The sequence below is a fragment of the Balaenoptera acutorostrata genome, chromosome 20 (genome assembly GCF_949987535.1).
Source record: "Balaenoptera acutorostrata chromosome 20, mBalAcu1.1, whole genome shotgun sequence".
Lineage (NCBI taxonomy): Eukaryota > Metazoa > Chordata > Mammalia > Artiodactyla > Balaenopteridae > Balaenoptera > Balaenoptera acutorostrata.
The window spans coordinates 51,368,732-51,392,046 of record NC_080083.1 but is presented as its reverse complement, the minus strand read 5'-3'; the positions used below and the strand labels follow the sequence as shown (position 1 = coordinate 51,392,046).

Sequence of the window (23,315 nt, the reverse complement as noted above, 5' to 3'; positions counted from 1 at the left end):
GCTAGAGGCTAAGAAGCAAAACTCCCCCGGCCCTTGCCCCCATTGAGAAAATGCATTTCTCAAGGAGGCAAAAACTATAAAAACAGGTACAAAGCTTACTATTAAAGACACAGTACAACAAGTGGGAGAGCACACAGGGAAGCAGTTTGTTTAGTTAAGACAGAAGCAAGGCAGAGATACACACCCAGAGAAAAAGGGTGTGGGCGTCCCCCCTAATGAAGAGGAGCACGGTAAGGAGGCGGTGAAATAGTTTATACAGGGCAGTTCTTCCCGGTCTTTGTTTACCTTTGACCAATCATCTGGTTGCCTTTTCCACACCTGACGCCCTAGGACCCTCCCCAACATACGTGTGCAACATTTTTCCAAGATGGATTCCAGCCCAGAGGCCTATGGGGGGCCTTGGCATCACTTATTCTGGGGTGGTGCCCCCTCTTTTTTGACCCCCAAGGAGCCTTTCTGCGCATATGCAATGTCTCCCTTGCCCCAAGGATTGGAAATACATAACCTCTTGATCTTTTACTTAAACAGGATTTAGCCCCTCTCTGTTCCTGACGTGACTGTTATCTTAAAGTGTCCTGGCTATTTACCCTGTTTCTGTTGTTACTTCTATTTTGAAGTGCAAACAGGAGGCTGGCCGTAAGTGTCCGGCCTGAAGCCCATCTTCTTCTCGCCCCAAGGAACATAAACAGGAGGCCAGTTGTAAATGCCTAGCCTGGAGCCCATCTATCTCCTGTCTCAGTGACAGGGGCAGAGAGCAGAGTGATGCGGCCACAAGCCCAGCAAGCACACATCACTGGCACCACCAGGAGCTGGGAGAAGCCTGGAGCAGATTCTCCCTCGGAGCCTCCAGAAGGAACCAAACCTACCTTGGTTTTGTACTTCTGGCCTCCAGAATTGTGAAAAAATTAATTTCTGTTGTTTTAAACCACCAAATTTGTAATTCATTACGGACTCCACGGGAAACTAAGACAGGTTTCTTCCCTGCACACCCCACCCCCACCCCCACCCCCGCCCCCGGCTCCTGGGCTGGCTCTCCGGCTTCATGCCAGGAAGGTTTGGGTCAAGGGGTGGAGGACGGAGGGAGCCTGCGACTTTCCGTGCCTGGCAGTGCCAGGTGAGGTGTGTAAAACGTGAGGTTGTTGGCAGAGGCCTTGGTGCTCGTCCACGCCCGTCAAAACCTGTTTCACCTCCAGGACCACCCTCCATGATGCAGCCCGACACAATTACAACAGCACCGTCCGTCCTCCCTTTTTCTTCTGGTACGAGACTCTTGAAAAATAGAATTTTCTGAAACCCCTGTGTTTGTAGGGAGCCAAGGCACTTGTTCTGCATCTCCAGCTGGCCAAGCACATCCTGATCCAGCGGTGCTTGCAGAAGAATGGTATTTCTCTGTGCTGTTGTTGTTGTTGTTTTTAATATTTATTTATTTATTTGGCTGCGCTGGGTCTTAGTTGCTGCATGTGGGATCTTTAGTTGCGCCATGCAGGCTCTTAGTTGTGGCATGTGGAGTCTAGTTCCCTGACCAAGGATCGAACCTGGGCCCCCTGCATTGGGAGCGTGGAGTCTTAACCACTGGACCACCAGGGAATTCCCTCTCTGTGTTCTTTTGTGGTCATATCAAGAGGCCACCAAAGAGTAGGCAGTGAAATTATGGAGCATAAAATAGAATTGTTAATGATGTTCATTAATTTTAAAATATTGTTATTTCCTGGATATTTTGGATGCTTTTTAAAATTTGTGATTTCCTTTCTTTGTTCTAAATAAACATTTGCTTTTGTACCTGGTTTTGCACTGGTGATTTCGTGTTTATTTCCTTAGAGAGCCCCTCTTGGTGTGCATGAGCTCAGGCTCCCCTGGGCTGCACCTCTGCCCACACTTTGGAGTGAGCCTCTCTGCCACACCCTGGGGCGAGCCTGAGGTGGTACAGGGGGGTGGCCACATGGCCTTCAGGCTGGGTCCCTGACAGAGGCCCCTCCAGATCGTCCAGGATAACTCACAACCTGCCCCTCCTCAGAAGCCCAAGGCTGAGTTTATCACAGGCGTGTCTAGTTAGGATAAAATGTGCACCACTGTTTTGTGTGTGTGTGTTTGTAGCTCATGTCAACAGCGTTGGGCCTGTAGACCTCATTCTGTTTCTATTTTTGCTCAGCTCCTCTTGATAGTAAATGATCATTTTTTAAAGTTTCACATATGGTGTACAGTCATGTCTTATTTTCTGTTCGCTGAGTGTGGGATTCCACATTAACTAACAGCATGATTCAGATCTGAAGGAGCAAATTGAAATCTCAGGCTTAATTGGTTGATTTATCTATTTCTCACAGTGGTTACGTCCTTCCTGTTCTTATGCATTTTGTTATTTTTAGATTCATGGGTTCAAACTGGTTATGTGTTTTTGTTCTATTGTCGCTTTGCCAGTATTACTATTTTGCCAGAAGGTAGGATTGATAACTCCAGCTTTCTTGTGGTTCATGTTTGCTTTTTATATGTTTTCCATTCTTTTCCTTCCAACCTGTGGTGTCCTATTGTTCCTATTGTTCTTTGCAGACAATATAGTGTTGAATCTTTTCTTTTAAATACAGTTTGAGACTATCTTTTAATTAGTGAGTTTAGCCCAGGGATTTGGGGCAGGCCAACCTGGAGTGGGAGGGGTGCACCCCTGGGCCAGCTGAGACCCCACCCTCCGACCCCTCTGCCCACTGTGCCGGCCCCTCCCCATTGGCTGCTGTCCCGGGCCAGCCCCTGTGTCAGGAGGGTCAGTGCCATCCTTTGGGGGCCAGAGTGAGGAGGAGCCAGCGCCCGGAGGCCCATGTTTCCACTGCTGCTCCAGTGCTTGGCCAGCCTGGGCCAAGCTGACTCTGTTTCTCCAAGTTAAAAGCCCCCCACTGGAACCCCCAAAGCTTCGGTCTGAGGGTGGAGGCTGCTGCCACAGTCAAGGCCTTTGCCTCTAGCTGCCGTAGGCTCAGTCCACACCCGCAAAGGTGGTGAAGCATTTGCTCTGCGGAAGCCACTCTGAGGGCTGACCTGAGGTATCTCGGTCCTCATGGCCCCCCCGAGGTAGGGAAGCTGCTGGCCGCATTTTTTATTTTTATTTTTTGTCCGTGCCATGCGGCTTGCAGGATCCTAGTTCCCCGACCAGGGATAGAACCCGGGCCCTCGGCAGTGAAAGCACCAAGTCCTAACCACTGGACCACTTCCCTGCCCCCATTTTACACTGAGGAAATCGAGGCCCAGGAGGCTCAGACCCAGACACAGACATGTGAGAACCAGGACTCAGGCCACACTCGGGTTCTCTGTCACAATGGAAACAAAGCCAGGAGTACTTAAATGCCAGTGTGCTTACATGTATGTAACATGCCCAGCATGCAGTGGTGCTCAACGTGGGGCAGGGGGCACATGGAGGAGGGACCCAGCCCTGCCCTTCGTGTCATCACAGTCCTGGCAAAGGACAGAGAAGCAGATGATTAAGGGGTGATCATGCGAGGGGAGGACGGTAGGGAGCACAGCCCCGAGCACGGACCACAAGGAGGGGAGGAGGACCGAGGGGGCACAGCCTCTGGTCACTGGGGTGGAGTCGGGTGGAGAGATGCCTCCGATGACAAGGGCCTCTGGAGGTGGGCCGATGGCGCTGTCTGCTTCCGTCTCAGGTGGTGATAAGAGGGCAGAACTACGGTGAGAGCTGAGGGTCGGGGCAGTGGGAAGGGTGGCCAGTGTGGGAAACCACAGAGCCCAGCCCTTGAAGACAGCGTGGATCCCACTCCTCTAATTTACAGATGGGGAAACTGAGGCCCAGAGAGGCAGGACTTGCCCAAGGCCACAAGAGTGGAGACCAGAAGTCAGCAGGCAACAGGTGGACACCTGCTGTATACTTGGCTCTGTAGGGTGGCCTGCCTTTCCTCAGGGCCCTGGAAGGTAGGGGGTACAGGGGCGCTGTGTTCCTTGCCTTTGCCCCTGGTACCCGTTTGGGTCCCAGCTGCAGGTCCCGGTACCCTCCACAAGAACAGCTGAGATCATGTTCTGAGCTGCCCAGCCCAAGCCCAGGGTGTCCCAGTGACTCCCTGCCCCGGTGACACACACCTCACAGCGACAGAACCAGTGTCAACACCCCATTTGTTCTTCCATTATGTCATCTGTGTAGACATAAAAGTACTGCCATGTGTTTAAACAACTACATACACCCATCTGTGCTTTATAAATGTGGGATCATACACACACTCTGCACCAGCTTGTATTGTTATGGCATCTTGCAAAGGTCCTAGCGTGATGTTTCAGATTCTTCATGGTGCCCTTTTAATGCCTGCTGCATGTGCAAACCATAATCGATATAGCGGTTCTCTTATTTGGACATTTAGGTAATTTCTCAGTTGTTGATTTTTGTATTGAAAGCAACACTGCCATGGATATCACTGTAATCTTGTTTCTATGCCCAAAGATCTTTCCCAAAGATATAATTCCAGCTAAAACGAACATCATTCGCTAATGACACTTTAATCTTTGCAAACCCCATGGATGAAGGGTTGTCTCATCTCAGTTGGTGGGCAGCATGGTCTGCTGTTTCTTGGCCCCGAGTCCAGGAGGACGCAGCCATGGTTCACATCCACTCTTGGCGCGCCTGTTTCCCCAAGGTCGGTTCCCCAAGGTCCCATCGCACCCCAACATGAGCGCACACCGGGAGTGGCCCTCTATTAAGACCCCCAGACCACTGCTGCTAGCTCCCCTTCCTCCATCCCCACGTCACCCCATGGTGGAGGCTAGTGAGGCCAGGAGGACTCTGGTTGATTTGCCCCTTCTCCAGCCTAAACAGGGGCTGGAGTGAGTGTGTGTCCCCTTGCCCCTCCCTCCTTCCTGAAAACCTCACACATAATCCCTTAGGCTGTCAAAGTCCTTGGAGACTCTAGGGAGGGTGTCAGGCAAGCCTCCCCTCCTCGACTCTAAGCTGGCTGAGAAATAGACACTGGAGTTGGAAAGGGGAGAAGAGAAGCCCTTTACTTCTGGCAAGGCTGGGCTGGGGTCAGCGCTCAGCCCCCAGCCTCCCCAGACCCCCCAGCTGCCCACTGCCCCAGGCCCAAGTCCCTCCTTCAGAGCAGCCTCTTCTGCTGTGGAAGGGTCAAGGCAGCAGGACGACAGAAAAGCTTCCTTCCCGGTGGCTCCAAGGTGCCAGGAGCAGCCTCAAGGGTGGGAGGCAGGCAAGGAGGGCTGCCTGGAGGAGGCAGCAGCAGCCTGACTGCTGTGGGGAGCTGCCTGTGTGTCCGTGCTGGGTTGGATGGTCTGCCCAGAGCTCTGCTGGACAGAGGGAGGCCTGGGGTCCTGCCAGGCTCATTGGTACTGGTTGGGGATGGACATGGTGTTACAGCGGCTGTGGGACATGTCCTCGTAGATCACACACGCCGAGTTCTTATCCCTCGCACAGCAAAGTTTCTGGATCTGAAAGAAAGCCTGTGATCTACCACTGGGGGCAGCTCGCTCAGGGGCACCCTCTATCTTCAAGGCACCTCCCCACAGGAAGCTTTTAGATTTGGGGGCCTGCATGAATCCTTTTTAGGAGGGTCCTCGGCCAGACCCCCAGTTCTCCAGAGCTGCCCAGGCCTGGGAAAGGGTGGGCGAGGCAGGGCCCTCGGGCAGCGGCGGGGAGTTGCAGGTGGAAGTGACCTTGCTCCCTGGCCCTGGACAGGGAGGGGTCTGGCTGTTGCAGGGGACATGGAGTTGGAGGCGCTAGGTGAAGGTGGGGGCAAAAGCTGATGGACCAGGGGCAAGCTGACCACTTCCTGGCCCCTGTCTCTGTTGCCCCCTCCCCTCCTGCCTCCAGCCCATGATCGCACATGGATTTCACACACCCACAGGCCTGACACTCGCATATGCACACCCATGCACGTGTGCGCACACACGTGCACACTCTCACAGTCACGCGCGGCATCCCCATGCTCTCCGAAAGGATCTCTCTGGACCCTCCTCTCGCTCCCCCGTAAACGTCTGACCAGGACGTGTCTTCCTGGTCCCACACCCGTCCTTGCTGGGGACTCCAGTTCTTGGGTTTCCTCCCACCTTGGACCTTGCCGTCCAAACCCTCTGAGCTCCAGGAGACCCTGACGGAGGGAGTGGGTGGGTGCTGAGGTTTCCCATGTGGCCAACTCCCTGGGGCTTAACCACTCTCCTTCCCTCCTTGCTCTCTGAGAGGTGCGGGCTTATAGGGACGCAGATGACATCTGAGGGTCCACACTGACCTGTGTCCTTCTCAGAACACACACCGCTCCCAGCCCCAGACCGACGAGGAAGAAGCCCACAGCCAGGGCCATGGGGAGGGCAAAGTGTATCTGCTGAGTCTCCTGGCACGTGTTCTCTGTTTGGGGCAGTTTTTCTGGGAAGAAGGAACAGAGAGAGGCATTTGGCAGGTGAGGGAGTCCACGAGAGCCTCTGGGGTTCAGGGCAAGGGCGGGGCTCTGGAGTGTGTGTGCATGTGGGAATCCAGGAGGCTTCCTGGAGGAGGTGGGCTTGTGGTAACTCAAGCAAGGGTAGAGGGAGGATCCTCAGACAGGGGCAGATGGAGCCCGGGCTGGCCAGCAGGCAGGTGGAGTGGTCCCCGGGGTGGCACACTCCTTACCTGTCACAACGACCAAGGTCCCGGGCCCCCAGACCTCGTTATTCATGATGGCCTGGCAGGCGTAGTCACCGGTGTCGGCCAGCTGCAGGTGGTGCATGCTGATGGTCAGGTTGTGCTGCAGCCCTGAGAAGGTGATGCGGCCCTGGAACCGCTGGTCCACGGTGGGCTCCCTCCCGTTTTCATAGTAAATCACGTTGCTGAGCTTCCGCCACCTTTGCTTCAGGTAGATGCCAAGCAGGGGCCCCAGGGTGGAGCAGGTGATGTTGACAGAGTCCCCCTCTAAAGCGATCGTGTAGGTGGGGGACTGCCAGACCTCTGCAAGGGGGACCTGCCACTGTCACCATCAGCCTGGCCAGAGGGGCAGGGACCCACCTCTCTGCCGGGGATGGTGGCAGGGCAGAGGTGCCCTGGGTCAGCCCACTGGGTGTTTTCTGTTTTTGTTTTATTTTGGTTTTGTTTTTTAATTTAAAGAAGGCTTTAATATCTTTTTTTTTTTTTTTTTGGCCATACCGCATGGCATACAGAATATTAGTTCCCTCACCAGGGATCGAACCCATGCCCCCTGCAGTGGAAGCGTGGATTCTTAATCACTGGACCACCAGGGAAGTCCTGTACAGCCGGCTGTTGTCAAGGATGAGGCAACTTTCGGAAGCCTTGGAGCAGCTCATGGCGCCAGCACCCTGGGCTGCACCCAAGTTCCAAAGGGGCCCCAGGGGGCTGGGCAGCCTGTGACCTCTCCCCACCCTGAGGGTCAGGGGAAGTCGGAGCTGGGGCCTCTTCCTTCCAAAGTGGCAGGCCGTCCACTGAGACCTCCAACCACTCTCCCAGGCTCTACACCTTCTCCCCCTCTTAAATGACAGTTCCCGAGAGAGCCGGGGGCACTGTCCTGTCTCCCTGTCTCTTTCCAATGCCTACTGCCTCAGTTTCTCCACCGTTTCCAGGCATCTGAAGCCAGTGGCTCCATGGGGTGGGCATATCCTGGCTTGTCCGTGGGACACCCAGAAAGTTCCCTCATCTGCCCAGTGAGGTCCAGCAGGACCCACTTCTAGGTGCAAACATAATCCAAATACCAGCTCTCCACAAACTAAATTCTGCAGCTCTTTTTGGGAGAGACAACACAAGAATTGCACCTGCCGGGTCCCCCATCCCACCTTGCAGAACTAATCTCTCCTTCTTACTGCAGAACTTCGCACAAAAGGTAAACCGAAGGACAATGTTCTCTCAGGACAAAGGCAGCCTTGCTGGTTGTAGGAGAGAAAGTCCCCAGACATTCAGGTAAAGAGAAAGAAGAGATTCAACCATAGTGATTCTGCACCCAGATATCAGCGTCTTGGTGCCCATTGTTTTTTGTCTAAGTGTCCAAAGCTGGACCTTACTCTCTGGAGGGGCTGCCAAGGCTTCAAGGGAAGGTCACACTCAGCATCCCCAGCATCCCCGGGAAGGGGGAGCACCCACTTCCCAGAAGGAGAGTCCAGAGCGGGGAGGGGAGGGCTGCAAGGTTGGCTGGGTGGGAGCGCTGAGCCCGCTGATGGGTGCGGTGGGGGACGGGGGGACGGATGGTTGGGAAGTGCTTACCTTGGGCAGCCAGGTTGCAGGGGAGCACAAGGAGCATGGGGAGCAGCTGGAGGCCCAGGAGCCCAGCCATGTTCACTGCAGTGGGGGAAGAGCAGGGCCCCGCTTAAAGGGCTGTCGAGACTTCCTGTCTGCAGCACCTAACTGCGTGCCACCACCTCACAGACAGCCACTTCCAGGAGCAGTCGGGGCAGGATGGAGCAGGAGGTAGGCAGGGGGACTGCACACAGTGACTGTAGGTTGGGCACTCCAGGAGGGCTTCCTGGAGGCGGTGCCATGAGTGAGGGGTGGCGCTGTGGGCGAGGCTGGGAGGGGTGGCCCTCATCCCCCCCTCTAAACTGCTGAGTGTCTCCAGGTAGACCCATGGTCCTGGTCCTCTGCCCCTGCTTCACAACAGGGAGAGGAGAAAGGAGGGTGAGGTAGGGGAAGGCCCAGGAGAAAGATAAGGGGGTCCCCACGTGGGGACCTGATTTATGCCCAGAAACTTGGAGTATTATGTCAGTCACACCCACAGCGTGGAGGCTTGCTGTGGCTGTAGGGACGGGGCCAGGGCGTGTGCCCAAGGCTACGGCTGCCCTGGTGGCTTACGATTCTGCTTCCTGTGGGTGCAGGGGCTGGAGGCATCTCAGCTGGACTAGCATCCTATGTTGGTGCGCCAGGCCCTGGTGATCAGCCCCCAGGGCAGAGGGAGACCCATGCCTGGCCCCTGACCCCGAGGACACGGAGGCAGACTCTAGGCAACCAGGAGGTCATTCCTCTGTGGGCCACAGGCCAGATGGCCAAGCCTCAAGTATTGGGCCCAAAGCCACATGTGCATGTACACAGGTGTGTGCACATGGCTCACATGTGGTCTGAAAGCCTTAAGCTGTTTCTTCCCTGGAAGCCCCCTCCACTGGCCAGATGCTCCTGTCTGTTGATGGCTCAGGGTCCTGAGTGGGGTTTGGGGGTGGGGGCAGATTAAGTCTGCTAGGCTGACCCACAGACGCTCCTTGCACGAGGGGTATCTATTTCGGGGGCAGAATCTTGCCAAAGGCCCCTAGGAACCTAGCAAGTTGTTTGCAGGAGGTGATGAAAGCATAGGGCTTGGCAAAACAAGACCCTTCCTAATCTCATTCTGCCTTTGTTTATCACCAACACTCACCGGGAGCCCGTACGTGCCAGTGACTGCCAAGAGCAGAGGGCAAAATGGACAAGTGGCCTGTGGCCCGGAGCTGACCTCCAGGGATGGAGAAGCAGACCTGGAGCAGGACACAGAGCCTGTGTCAGGAGAGGTGGCCAAACCTCAAGGGGCCATAGGAGTAAAGGACTGAGGAGATGAGGGAGGGTCACGTGGTGTCTGGGAACAGCGTTCCAAGCAGAAGGATCAGCAGGTGCATGATCCCTGAGGCCAGAAAGTGCCTGGTGTGTCTGTGGGTCTGCACGAGGGCCAGTGTGGTTGCAGAGAGGCAGAGGGAATCAGGGGGAAGGGCTTCTAGGGCATTGCAAGGACTCAGAACTAAACTTCCTTTAGAGAAATCCTTGAAAATACAGACAAGCAACAAGTAGAAAATGAAAATTAGTCAGAGACCCAGATGCAGTATTTCCTTCTAGGTTTCCTGCCTTGGGTGTGCAGGGACTGAATGACTTACATGAGCCCTTCCCACCATAATACCAAAGTTAAAATAACCTTTGAATTACTTCAAATGCATCAACACTTTTTGTCTGTTTCAGGCAAAATGGAACAGATTTCATGGCCCCCAAAGCATAGCGGTCCCAGGTGCTGTGCACACTGTGTCCCATGGGCTTGGCCCTGTGGTGGCACAAACCCAGTATTTCTCGTGTGAACGTTACTTTAACCTGAGAGATGCAAATGCAGCCCATTCTAGACCTGGACTCTGGGTGCCCGCAAAGCTGCTCTGGGGTCATCCTTCTCCTGTGAGGCCACAGTCGTCAGGCACCGCGCAGGGTCTCCAGTTTTGAATTCTTCATGGTGAGTGAGGACTCCCAGATGTCTGGTCTTTTGGATGCCTTGGAACTTTTTAGTTTTTAAGACTCGAAGCAGCTTGTTTGAGATTTTTATTTTCTCCACTTAAAAATGTGTTTCTCAGCTCATTTGACGATTTGCTATTTGGTTTAGTTTATTCATCTTGAGGGTTAGCAATACGGATGTTTTGCAAAGCACTGAATGCAGTACTTCTAGAAAAATCTTCTTTTATCACCTTATATGTACCTTTTAAGAATACACTAAACGCACCACCAAACCAGTTCTACAACAAATACTAAGGGAACCTCTGTAGGCGGAAAAGAAAAAGCCACAACTAGAAACAAGAAAATTATGAAACGGGAAAGCTCACCAGTGAAGGCAAACACACAGTAAAGATAGCAAATCATCCACACACAAATATGATATCAAAACCAGTAATCATGAGAGGAGGAGAGTACAAATGCAGGATATTTGAAATGCATTTGAAATTAAGAGATCAGCAACTTAAAACAATCATGCATATGTATAGACTGCTATATCAAAACCTCATGGTACAAACAAACCAAAAATCTATAATAGATATACACACAAAAAAGAAAAAGGAATTCAAACACAACACTAAAGACAGTCATCAAATCATAAGGGAAGAGAACAAAAGAGGAAAGGAAGAAAAAAGACCTACCCCACCACCCCCTGCCAAAAAAAAGAACACACTCAGTGGAGTTACACAGTTTTGATCATGAAGACATCTGGCATAAATGGGTTGGGGACCTAGAAGAGCCAGCAGGTGGGGCAGATGCGGGGGAGGGGAGCCCCAGGGCTAGGGGAGACCAGGGGGCTGGACACAGGTCCCCAGCAGCCACCTGTCCTGCTTCCCTTCCAGAGGGGCTGCTCTACCCCCTGGTGGTGGAGGAGGGGCCCACGCGCCATCTCAGGCCCCTGATCCCCGCATCCTGGCGCCACAACTGCTGGCAGGAGGGTCCCCAAAACTTGTTCTTGTTCATAGTCCAAAGCCGGAAGGTGTCCACGATCAACACAGGACCCCAGACTGGGGTGTCTCCGAGGTGACAGCAGCATGGCCCTCCTGCCCCAGGGAGGAGCCCAGGCCAAGAGGCCTGGATGGAGCAGAGGAGGGGGAGGGTCCTGCTGGGTCAAGTGCTTTGGAACTTGAAACTTTTGCACTTTTGGCCACAGGAGCTGCTGAAGAGCCCTCCTTGGCTTGCCTGTCAGGGTGAGGCCAGGACGCTGCCAGGCTTCCTAGTCCTCTGCTTGGTCCTCCCCTCACTTTCCCTCTGTGTAGTGCAGAGTGTGATGCACAGAACTCCCCACTCTGGCTCAGAGCCTCCTTATCTGGGGAGAGAGGGAGGGAAGGATGAGAGCCATCGGCAGACACCTGTGCCTACAGGCACACCTGAGGACACACCAACTGCCCACACATCGTAGGTCTCCTGGAAGGAGCAGGGAGTCCAGCTCCCCCCATGCCATCCTCCAGGGTGTCCTGGGGACAGTGGGGACCCGGTGGTCTGGCTGGGAGTGGGGCATCTGTGTTCTGGGCCTGGAACTGGCATAGTGGGCTGGGGTCCTCTGGGGGAGGGGCACCAGCGCTCTGCAACCTTGCACGCTCCCCACTCTCCCACTAGCCCCGGTGGGTACAAGGCCATGGGGCCGAGTGTCCGTGCTGAGTCTCAGAAGACCCCATCCAAGACCCCCTGCTTGGCCCACAGACCAGGCACAGGGGCCCATACCTGCTGGAGCTTGGAGAACTTTGGGGAGCCAGACCTTCTGCACCAGGCCAGCAAGCAGACCAGCAGGATGGAGAGGGCGACCAGGGCGAGGATGGGGAGGACCACCTGGACCTGGCTCTTGTCTTCGGGGTCAGGCTTGAGATTGGGGAGCAGCATCTCCGGGCCTGTGGGGAGTAGGCGGGACCTCCACCCTTTGTTCACTGGTGCAGGAGCCACTGCCTGCCTTGAGGGCACCCTCGAGGGGGACATCACCTCCAGCCAGGAAACCCATAGGTGGGAGAGTGGCAGGGAGATGGGGTGCATGGGATGGGCAGGGTGCCAGGCACAGAGGGTGCGGGTGTCTGATGGGGGGAGACCCAAGGGGGCTTCCTTGAAGCTCCCCTCCTGTACCCCAGGATGAAGATAGAAACACCTACCCCAGGAAGGTGTGAAGAGTGTGTCTTGGGGCTCTGCCAAAGAGAGATTCCAGATAGGTTGGTGGGGACCTGCCCAGGGCCAGCCCTTATGCAGCCCCTCCACCCCAGGTATCAGATGAGCTCTGGATACAGGAGTCCATGAGGGCCTCACTGGCTTCCCCTCCCAGGGCCCGGCTAGGCTGAGGGTGCCGTTCTCAGCCCCTCCCACTGTACCTGGTCGGGGGCAAAGCTGAACCCCTGCTCCCTGTCCCCAGAGCTCGGGGTGACCACGACTGCATTACAACCAGGTGTTGGGGGGTGAGAGTGAGGGCTGGTGACTTGGGGAGTTTTGCAGCAAAGGAAGAGGGGGTGGGTGGGAGGTTTTTAGGGAGGGAAGGGACCAGCTCCCTGTGCAGGCAAACAGGGGATGGTGCCCAGGGCATGCGTGCACGGGCTGCCCTGGGGAGAAGCTCGGAGGGGGCACAGATGTGGGGTGGATGGAGCCAATGGAAGCCCTCTTTAGACCCCATCCCTGTAGCTCTGGGCACCTCAGGTGGGCAGGAATTGCTCCTCCCTGGTTGCTGCCCCTCCCAAACAGGAAAGCACCTGGGGGTCAAGGCGCTCCTGCCCTCACCTGAGACGTTCAGGGTGGTGATTTTGAAGTTTCTCTGGAGCCCCACAAGACTCCACTTGTACTGCCCTGCCTGGGTGTCCTGGGCTTTTTCAATCACCAGATGCGCCTCGCCCCCTTGAACCCAGAGCTGCCATCCACCCTGGCGGAAGTTTCCTGGGGCCTTTACACTGAAGACGAGCTGCCAGCTCTCCCCATGGTAGGTTTGCAGGGAGATGTTGATGTGGGAGAAGAGGTTGGAGATGTTGCAGGCCATCATGGCTGGCTTGCCCCTGAACACAGAAACCGCGTCCTCGGTGCAGCTGGGGCTGTCCCAGTCTGTGTGGGGATACAGTCCAACATGCGGGTCACGGCTGGGCCTCAGGACATCCACTGATTGCCCTCTCTGGGGTCACTGACACTACCTGGGGCCTGGGCCCTCCTGGCCTGACCTAGGTCTCTCCTTCCACCCCTGTCTCACCCCCGGGGGGGCCCCCCTAGCAGAGTGGGACCACAAAGTTTACCTCTACTCTGAGCACTCCCAGAGGTGGCCAAGAGCAGGAGGGCCCAGAGCATGCTGGGAGCGGGAAGGGGAGATGCCGAGGTCAACATGGCCGGCAGGACGGAGAGCAGGCCTCAGGGGTCCCTCGTCTTCCTTAGTGGTTTTTGGGACACTCCCTGGAGGAAGGAAAGCCGATGAGTCAGAGGCCCCCTGGCCTCCTTCAGAAGCCAGTGGGAGTGGCCACAGCCTGGCCAGGGCGGGTGGGGGTCCCCAAGCTCCTCCCTGACCGCTGTGCCTCGACCCTTCTCTGTACCTTTATGATGTGTGCAGTGGGGCCAGTGTCAGACAGATGAGAAACATGGACGAGACAGGAAACAAGTCCCTGGGAGACAACCCCATTTACATCGCAGGGGTTATCCTTCAATTTTATATAAAACATACAAAACTGCCTGAGCCGTGTGTCCTGTAGAGACGGGTCGTGACACACAGAATCTCGCGTAGCCGCTTGAACCTGACACCAACCTAAGACCACCCTGGAAGCCCCCAGCCCCTCTCCCGCTCTTGCATTCCACAGCTGGGCATTTGGGGACATTTGGCCCACTTGCCAGATTTATTAACAAAAAGAGTCTTCCTGTGGAACTCGTGAGTTCTGATCAGGAAAACTGAACTTTCACTTCCTCTGAAACAAGTGCCCATCTCAGGCTTCAGCCTCCAGTAAAAGTGACATTTATCCTGATTAGTTTAAGCTATTTAAACTATTGACCCTTTGATTAAAATAATAATAATAATAATAATAATAGACTTTTTAGTTTTGTGTTTGAGCAGTTTTAGGCTTACACAAAAATTGGGCAGGAAGTGCAGACAATTCCCACACCCTCCATTACTGGCATCTCCAGTCAGTGGGGCATTCATTACATCTGATGAGCCTATAGTGCTTTGTTCTCACTGACTGAAGTCTACGCTTTACATCAGGGTTCACTCTCGGTGTTGGACATTTAATGGGTTTGGACAAATGTATAATCACATGCATCCACCCTTAGGTAACAAACAGAGTAGTTTCACTGCCCTAAACATCCTCTGTGCTCCATCTATTCATCCCTCCTTCCCCCCAGCTCTTGGCAACCACTGATCTTTTTACTGTGTCCATAGTTTTGCCTTTCCCAGAACGTCATAGAGTTGGGACCCTTCCGTTTTGAATTCAGCCTTTCTGAGTTTTTTCCACTTTGGGGGGAATTGGGCAGAAGGGCCAGGAGCAAAGAGAACTGTGAACGCAATCGCTTCCAGGAGCTTGGGGCCGTCGGTGAACAGGCTCGGTCCTGACCTCAGGAGGCTCTGGGCCGAGCAAGGAGAATGACATTGGGAGGGACAATCTCAGTCGTCCCCCCCCACTGTGGCCACATCGCACCCTCATTCCAAGCACTGCATGTGTGGAAACTCGTCAAATCCATGGGACTTTGACCAGGTGGGGCCTGTGGTCCTCCCTGTTGTCCCATCTCCCCACTCTGCCCCAACCCCCTCTGGGTTCCTGCCTCAGAGCCGAGCTGACAGCTGACTGCCTGTAGTCTTGCCCCCTCTACCTGCCTCGCCCCTGGGACTCCTGTTGGGCTAGTGGTCTTTGGACCAGCAGGTCCTGGCCAGTGTACTGGTGGCCCTGGGAGCTCCTGGTGGGAGTGGGACAGGGTGCACGGCCCTGCTGATCTGGGGGCCTCGGAGCAGCAGGAGAGGGAGGCCCACTCTACCCTGGAAGGAAAATGGCTACATCCAGCTTTTGAAAGAAACATCTAATTTGAGTCAGGAAGGGTTTCGAAAACGTAAAATGCAAACCAACCCATGCTCTCCTGTCCTCCTCCTGAATGGGTGGGTCTGCAGGGGCTCTGGGTTGGCGGCCACACTCCTGGGGAGGGCAGGGGTGGACCCTAGCATGGTGTGCCCATGGGCCCAGGGCTGGTCCCAGTCGGCTCACCCTCCAGGGGGATGGACCAGGCAGAGCAGACAGACACATGGCCAGGCTGATGGATGGGTGGTGCTTTCTTTCTCACTCAATCCACATGGGATTCTGGAGTCCCGGGGTGGGGTGTGTACAGGGTATGGTGTACCGGTGACAACGCATCCCCCTGCCCTTAGGTGTCTTGGTGCTCTGGTCTCTAGTAGATGGTGCTGACCCTGGGTGCATCCTGGATGAGACCCCATGGCAAACCCAGAATGGACTCTACGTGGTATGTACCTATTCTCTTAAGAACAGGGACCCTGAATCTCCCTGAGGTTTGATTAATCGCTGTGCTGCATGTGCCCAGGCATCTTATGACAGTGCTAGCAGCAGTGTTCCTAAACTTCATAAATCAGAGGCAATTGCTATACCCTGGATGCCAGTTTTCCATCTATGCATGGATACCTGTTTAATCTAAGAGCACACATGGCCCAGAGCTGCGTTACTATGATTCCTGGTGTGTGTCTTCCCACCACTGGTCCAGCTCATTCATTCATTCACTCCCAATAATCAGCACCCATGAGCCCACCTCCCACATCAGGCTCTGGCTGACCTTGCCCCTAACCTGCACCCACCAGGCAGCCCCGCCGGCCCCCCCGCTGCCTCCCCCCACCAACCCTCCACATCACTCGTTTGCTTTTTTATGCATTGTTTTGCGCCTCTGCATTCCTAAAAAATAGAGAAGCTTTATTTTAGCTGTTTTTAATAGTATGATAGGCTACTGGCCAGTCTCCGCTGGGGAGCCTCCTTTTGCCATCCTTCCAGGCTTAGCCGGCGGACCCGGCTGCCAGGAGGCAGTGGCAGGTCCTGAGGCAGCGGAGGTGTAGGCCACCCTGGAAGCTGAGTCGCCAGGCCCCACCAGGTGTGGTCCCTTCCAGTGGCTCTGAGCTGCGTGGGGCCGGGGTCGGGTTCCAGAGTGGTCAGTGGGCCAGAGTCTGAACTCGTGTGACCGGTGCTGCTGTTTCCCAGCTTCCTTTGTTTGATTTTCTAAACTTGTTTCTATTCCTAATTCACTGTCAGAAGGACAGCCTTCTTTTCTCATATATGTACCATATCTGTAGCTGAGGAAGAAAGAAGCACTGAAAGATGTCAACTGAGAGACACGTATTCTTGTGCACACGTGTGCACACACACGCGAGTAATTTTACATATGTGGAATCATATTAGACGAGCTTTATCAGAGATGCCCCACTGCCCATCCTCTCTCCTTTCTCCCTTCATACTGTATGTAGTGGGGTGAATGGTGACCCCCAAAACACATGTCCATCCAGAACCTGTGAAGGTGGCCTTACTTGGAAATAGGGCCTTTGCAGCTATAATTAAAGATGAGGTCGGGGACTACACGGGGCAGACCGGCTCATCCTGCTCTTGGCCCTTTGGGTTTCTGCATTGCCACTGCCTTTGCAAGCCCTTTGCCCATTTTCCTGGGATTGTCTGTCTTCTCCTTACAGGTTTATAAGACTTTCACGCCTTACAGAAACAAACCACCATCCATGGCAAGTGCCTCCCCAACATCATTTCTCCCCTGATTGTTTCTGGAATAAAGACTCCACATGTTTATGTCATCCTGTCTGTCTTTTCCTTGAAAGTTTCAAGATTTTGTTTTAAAGTGGTTTTTGTTTGTTTAAAGTATCCTTTTAAAAAGGCCTCCCAGGACTTCCCCGGTGGCACAGTGGTTAAGAATCCACCTGCCAATGCAGGGGACACAGGTTTGAGCCCTGGTCTGGGAAGACCCCATATGCTGCGGAGCAACTAAGCCCGTGTGCCACAAGTACTGAGCCCGTGCTCTAGAGCCTGTGCTCCGCAACAAGAGAAGCCACCACAATGAGAAGCCTGCGCACCGCAACGAAGAGTAGCCCCCGCTCACTGCAACTAGTGAAAGCCCGCGCAAGCAGCAGTGAAGACCCAACGCAGCCAAAAATAAAATAAATAAATTTAAAAGAAAATAAAAATAAAAAGGCCTCCCAGACCGTTGAGAATCCATCATGGCCAAATTCTGTCTATTTTTATGTTCAAATATTAAATATTAAATCCATCTCAAGGTCTTTTTGCAAGTGGCATGTGACAGGGTCTAATTTTGCTTCCTTCCAGGAGGGCAAGTGGTGCCCGAGGCACTGAAGAGTGAAGCACCCTGTCCCCTCTGGCCGAGGGACCCCCACCAAGCGGGGCCACTCAGAGCCTGCCAAGCCATGCGGTCCAAGCTGCTGTTGTCCATCATGTGTTTTCACCCCTGGGATGGCAGGCTCTCTCTACCGCTCTGTTTATCTTTCCTTGGACGTTTGTCTTCCATGAGAACATTAACATAATTTTAATCAATTTTTTTTTTTTAGAACCAAGTTTTTGATGATTGAGTGGAGAGGGGCCATTGTCCCGATCCTGCCCGAACCTGCTCAGCATAACACAAAAGAGGCTGAGATTTCACAGTTGGACACAATCCAGTGGCTACCTTTCTGATTTCACTGCTAGTCAGCAATTGCCAGGATGGGTATAAACAGCTCATCACCATTACATGTTGCTGAGAGCCTTATGTGATAGAAGGTTCTAGAAAGAGGTTTTGCAACTTTCTGTGCTGGGGCTTTTCCTGGCACCTCAGATAAGATCTGCTCAGTCCTTTTCCTGAGTATTTTTGCAAAACAAGTTTTCTTAAATTGGAATACACAGAACGGTGCCGAGCAACACATGGGGCCCAAAGGCATCCTTGCTGGTGGTACACAGTGACTCCTGGCCCCCTGGCCAGAGCCCTCAGGGCTACCTGGAGGGAGACCCCTGCACAGGTGTGTCCTACCCCGAGCCTGGCTGAACAGACAGGAAACTCATCTTGTGTGGTCATCTCTGGCCACTGGCCCTCCCTAGAGGAAACCTTGGGCAGGACCCCCAGCATTTCCAGTCTCCTCAAGGTCTCCCCCCCAACTCCTGCCACTCTGCTGCCTCCACCGACCTCAGAACAGTCTTTGGTCCCCACACTTCCCCGGCCATCCAACGTGGGTCTGTGTGCCCCATCGACGGGGAGGCAGGCCAAGTCTCCCCAGGCTGGAGATGCGGGAGGACACGCTCCCAGGGAGGCCTGCCTGCTGACCCCCAAGGCTGGAGCGGGCAGGTGTCCTCAGGGCCACGTGAAGGATTCACCCCCAGGGGACCAAAACATGAACGCCACCTAAGCCCATGCATGCTCTGGGAGCCTGGCCCTTCAGCGGCATGCGTGGTGGAGCCCCCTGCTGGTGGTCTGGCGTATCCACCGAATGCCCAGAGCACAGACTTGACACCCGGAGTCCTCTGAACGCGAATTTATTTCTACCATGTTCTTTCTGTGCAACCTCGAGACTTAGCAGGCGTCTTCTTTCTCGGAGGGAGATACCCAGGGGTCTGTAGTATCCAGAAGGAAACCCTCCCCCTCAAAATCTTTCCTCATCACATGTTTTCCTGACTCTTGTCCGGCGTTTATCCTTCCTATAAATTTAAGAGTCGTGTTTCAAGTTCCAAGTACACTTTCTGGGATGTTGATTGAGAATAAATGAATGGGTGGGTTAGTTCACAATCCTGGACCGTGCAGGGCCTCACCAGCCTGGAGAAACCACCTCCTCTTCAGAGGCTTCCTTGATCCTACTCCCACTCCCTGCGAGGCCCAGCCCTCCACATGCAAGCAAGCACACAGGGCACACACACACACACACACACACACAGTGCTGGGGGGGGGCCCTCAGGGCCTCCCACTTGCTCTGCATACAGTAGGTGCTCAATCCCTGCAGACCTGCTCAGCCTCCTCTGCAGGGCCGTTCCCATGAAGGGTGCAGTCAGTCCCCCATGATGGGCCCTGGGCAGGGGCCTCAGCTGAGCTAGGAGGGTAAAGGTCAGCCTTGGTTCACACCTGGATCAGGTGACATGGAGAGGGGGTGACCTCAGCAAAAGTGTGTTCACGTAACAGAGGCTGACCTGCCTGGCTGGACTTTGGGAGGGAGCATGTGTGTTGACAAGTAAAAGGAAAGCAAAAGGAAGCAGCAGGCTGAGGTCCAGAGGTTGGCTGGGAGGACAGCCGGGGACCTCCAGCAATGAGGACGGGGCCCTCTGAGAGAGGTGTGCGGGGGTTCCCCGAGCCTGAGTCAGGTCTGCCAGGCCACCCTTTGCCCTCAGTATTGGTATGTCCTATTTCACCTGCCTGCCAGGGAAACACCCTAGTGAGGCCAGCCCACCAGTCTCCCGATCCCGCCAGCCTCCCGCCCCAACCTCTGTGGTTTTCACCACACTATATACCCCAGTATCCTAACAATTATTTTATTTATTTTTTTATACGTCTTCATTGGTGTATAATTGCTTCACAATGCTGTGCTAGTTTCTGTTGTACAACAAAGTGAATCAGCCATAAGCATACATATATCCCCATATCCCCTCCCCCTTGAGCCTCCCTCCCACCCTCCCTATCCCACCCCTCTAGGTCATCGAAAAGCACCGAGCTGATATCCCTGTGCTATGCTGCTACTTCCCACTAGCTAACTATTTTACATTTGGTAGTGTATATATGTCGATGCCACTCTCTCTTCACCCCAGCTTCCCCTTTCCCCACCCCCTGTGTCCTCAAGTCCACTCTCTATGTCTGTGTCTTTGTTCCTGCCCTGCCACTAGGTCATCAGTACCATTTTTTTTACACTGACTCATTATTTTAAACATTAGTATTTATTGTAGCCTCACCTTAAGAAACACCCATCTGTAGTCATTAGATGTGCTATTTATAGGTATGTTGTCACACACAATGAAATGACCAGAAGAGTATTAAACCAGGAAGTGTCACAGACCTCCTACCACCACCTGGTGTCCTCCTGAGGGGGTATGACCTGTGTAAAGGTGACCCCTGGCCATCCTCTGTCATGTTGTCAGAGGGAAGCCAGAGGCTGCTGAAGGTGTGGGCTCCCAGACAGGCCCTGGTTGGGACTCCAGGCTCCTTTTCCCACTGCCCAAAGCCTCCAGTCTCCTCTGAGCCTTCCTCAGGCCATGGGGGGGGCTCTGCCCTCACACACAGGAACCTCTCAGTCAAACTTCACGTGCTCCCTGAGGTTCTCCTCACCAGGAAAGCCCCTGCATGGTTCCAGAATCCAGATAAGAGACACCTGGGTCGCACCCATCTCTGCCCCCAAACCACAGCCACCTTGGGCCTGGCTCCTCACCATCAGAGGATACAGCCTAAGAGCTGGGAAGACCTCCAGCTCGGGGCAGATCCCCAAAACTGTGGACAAGTCTTAACTCAACTGAACAAAATCTATAAAATGGAGACACAAACTTCCACCTTATAGAGCACAGAAGGGCTGTCTGCAAAGAGCTATACTGGAGATGGAGGAGCTGGACTGGGGATGGAGGGAGAGCCCCATGTCCTCAGGAACATTCTGCTGCCCTGATCTGTCTGGGGCTCCACTGCTGTCTTATTTTTAAACCTAGGTATATTCTATGCAACATTTGCGACATACTTGTATTTCAAAGTGATTCATTATCTGAAATTCAGATGGGTTTTTAAGTTTGGCAGCTCCACTACTCTGCTTGAGTCTCCCCTCTTTTCTCCAATGCTGCAAAGGACAGAAAAATGGGAGAGAGGGAGGCCAGGGCACAACAGGGAAATTGAGGAGTGAGAAGGCAGAGGCTCAGGTGTGGTACAGGAAGATTGCATGCATGGGGCAAGGACTGGAGGGGCCCCAAGACTTCTGGGATTGGGAAAACTGAGGCAACAATTCAGATTTCTCTCAAATCATGGACACAGGTGCTGGCATGTGCGCATATCAAGATGGGACAACACAGCTGGGATTTGTGCAGTCACTTGGGAGCTGTTCACATTTGGGAGTCAGTGAAACACCTTGGGAAGTGCATGCCATTGCCAGCACCTTGTCCTGCCACAGGATCTTGGGGAAACAGAGGCAGCAGGTTTGTGGAATCAAGGGTGTCGGCTGGCCAGGTGCACAGGGGTCCTTGGTCAGTGGGGATCTCCATTCCCACAGCACCTGAGAGCAGCTGGAACAGCTTTCCCGCCTGCCGCAGAGGCTCCGGTAACACCCACTTGTATGTACTTGGATGTTTACATGGGAAGGTGAGCACAACGCTGCCCCGGCCGGCTTTTCACCAACACTGTGGAGGGAGGTGACCAACCACCTCCAGAAGATAGCTGAAAAGGTGCAGAGCCCCAGTTCCTGGCTCAGAGGGAGGAAATGCCCCAGTCCAGGGCGCCACTGCCCATGTCCTGTCCCTGCTGCTGTGGCCTGGAGGGAATCCCCACTGGGCATGAAAGTCCTCCAGGCCTAGGGGCCGAGCCTGAAAACCCTTGCCGCCTCAGCCTCAGCACATGTCTTCCCTTCTGCCTTTCTACCTGGCTGCTTCTCACTCTCGTTCACAAGGTACTTCCTGGGGACTTCCCTGGTGGTCCAGTGGGTAAGACTCTGCGCTCCCATTGCAGGGGGCCCGGGTTCTATCTCTGGTTGGGGAACTAGATCCCACATGCATGCCGTAACTAAGGATCCCGCATGCCGCAACTAAAGACACAGTGTGAGCCAAAAATAAATAATAAACAAATAAATATTTTAAATAAACAAACAAATACATTTGGATATCCCATAAGACTTTATAAAATAATAACAAAAAAAAAACCACAAGGCACTTCCTCTGAGAGCTCTCCTCTCCCTGCACCTGCTGGTCGTACCCTCCTGGGACCTCGGCACCTCCCCACCACCTTCACTATCACTATCACTATGTCCCTGGGGATGAAGGCCTCCCAGGGGCTCTGGCACCACAGGCATGTAAAGTGGTTTTCCAACTGCAGATCATTAACCAGTAGTGGGTGGTGAATTGAATTTAGTGATTGCTGCTGCAGTTAAACCAAAAATGAAAGGGCAGCGTGGAAAGGGGCAGTTGAGCACCCACACCACCTTAGGGGAAGTCTCTGGGGGGTTTCATTCTGTTTTACGAGTGTTTGTGAGTGAATGAGCTGAGTGCCTGTGAGTGTGAGAGTCCACGAGTGTGCGTGTGCACCCCTGGGAGTGCACACAAGTGTGAATGTGTGCACGAAAGTGAGCGTGTGTGCGCGAGTGGGAGAGCCGCCGTGCTGGCCTTGGACGTGAATGCGTTTCGCCACAGACGTGGTCGGGGGCAGGAGGGCCTCTGTCCGGATGGGTGGACGCCTGGGAGCCCGAGATGCCACCTCTCTGCCCCTCCAAGAGCCGAGCCTGGGGACGCCCTGCAGAGACGCAGTTTCCCACCTCGACGCGAAGTCCCTGTCCCCTCCCTCGGCGTGCAACCTGCGCCCCTGGTCGCTGGCTCGCAGACCCCGGCCCGGAGCTCTGGGCGCATCCCTGTGGCAAGAGGCGGCCAGCGTTGAGTGAGGGTAGGGAGCTCCGCGCCTCGCCGTCTCCATCCCAGAGCGTACCTGAGTGCACCAAGCTGTCCGACACCCGGAGCCCCGCCCCCGCCCCTCTGGGCCTCCCCTCCCGGCCCGCGAGCCCCTCACCTGAGTCCAGGGTCCCGATGCGCCCGGCTCATCCACGCCCGCAGCTGCAGCTCGTCTGTGCGCTGTGGGCCGGTTAAAACTGAGCGATCCCGGGGCGGAGCCAGGCGAGGAGGAGGCGGGAAGGAGGATCCAGGATCCGCCTGAGGTTGGGCACCCAGGTCCTATATTCAGGAAGGAAACCCAAGTAACGGGAAGTCACTCGAGTTTCAGGAACTGCCCTGAGTTCACGGGAAAAGTTGATGATTTTCTTGGTAGTGATTTCCTACACTGTATTAGATGATCATTCTAAAGAAAACAGCAGGTGGTTGTTTTCCTGGAGAGCCAATCCCTGGAGTTCTCCATCCTCAAGCTTCCTCAGAACAGATGCCTCTTTGGGGAGCTGGGTGGGTTCACTGCCCTTCGTGGATCAGGGGACCTGCCAGTCCCCTCCTGTGTGCACCACCCACACACACAGGCTCGCACCCAAGGGGCA

At 54.4% G+C, this 23,315-nt stretch overlaps 1 protein-coding gene across 3 annotated transcripts; it reads right to left on the bottom strand.

The window, feature by feature from the left end:
• Positions 1 to 4,466: 4,466 nt before the first annotated feature.
• LOC103019049 (T-cell antigen CD7) lies at positions 4,467 to 22,927 on the bottom strand. Of its 3 annotated transcripts, XM_007185911.2 has the most exons (10): positions 22,844 to 22,927; positions 13,405 to 13,558; positions 12,905 to 13,219; positions 12,292 to 12,324; positions 11,876 to 12,039; positions 9,309 to 9,405; positions 8,171 to 8,245; positions 6,596 to 6,910; positions 6,219 to 6,352; positions 4,467 to 5,421 (listed from the first exon to the last, which is right to left on the bottom strand). In XM_007185911.2, the coding sequence occupies exons 2-10, from the start codon at positions 13,490 to 13,492 to the stop codon at positions 5,314 to 5,316; spliced, it is 1,329 nt and encodes a 442-aa protein (XP_007185973.1). In that variant the 5' UTR covers positions 13,493 to 13,558; positions 22,844 to 22,927; the 3' UTR covers positions 4,467 to 5,313. The 3 variants fall into 3 exon arrangements, with proteins under 3 accessions (XP_007185973.1, XP_007185974.1, XP_007185975.1); XM_007185912.2 differs by lacking the exon at positions 12,292 to 12,324; XM_007185913.2 differs by lacking the exon at positions 12,905 to 13,219.
• Positions 22,928 to 23,315: the final 388 nt, after the last annotated feature.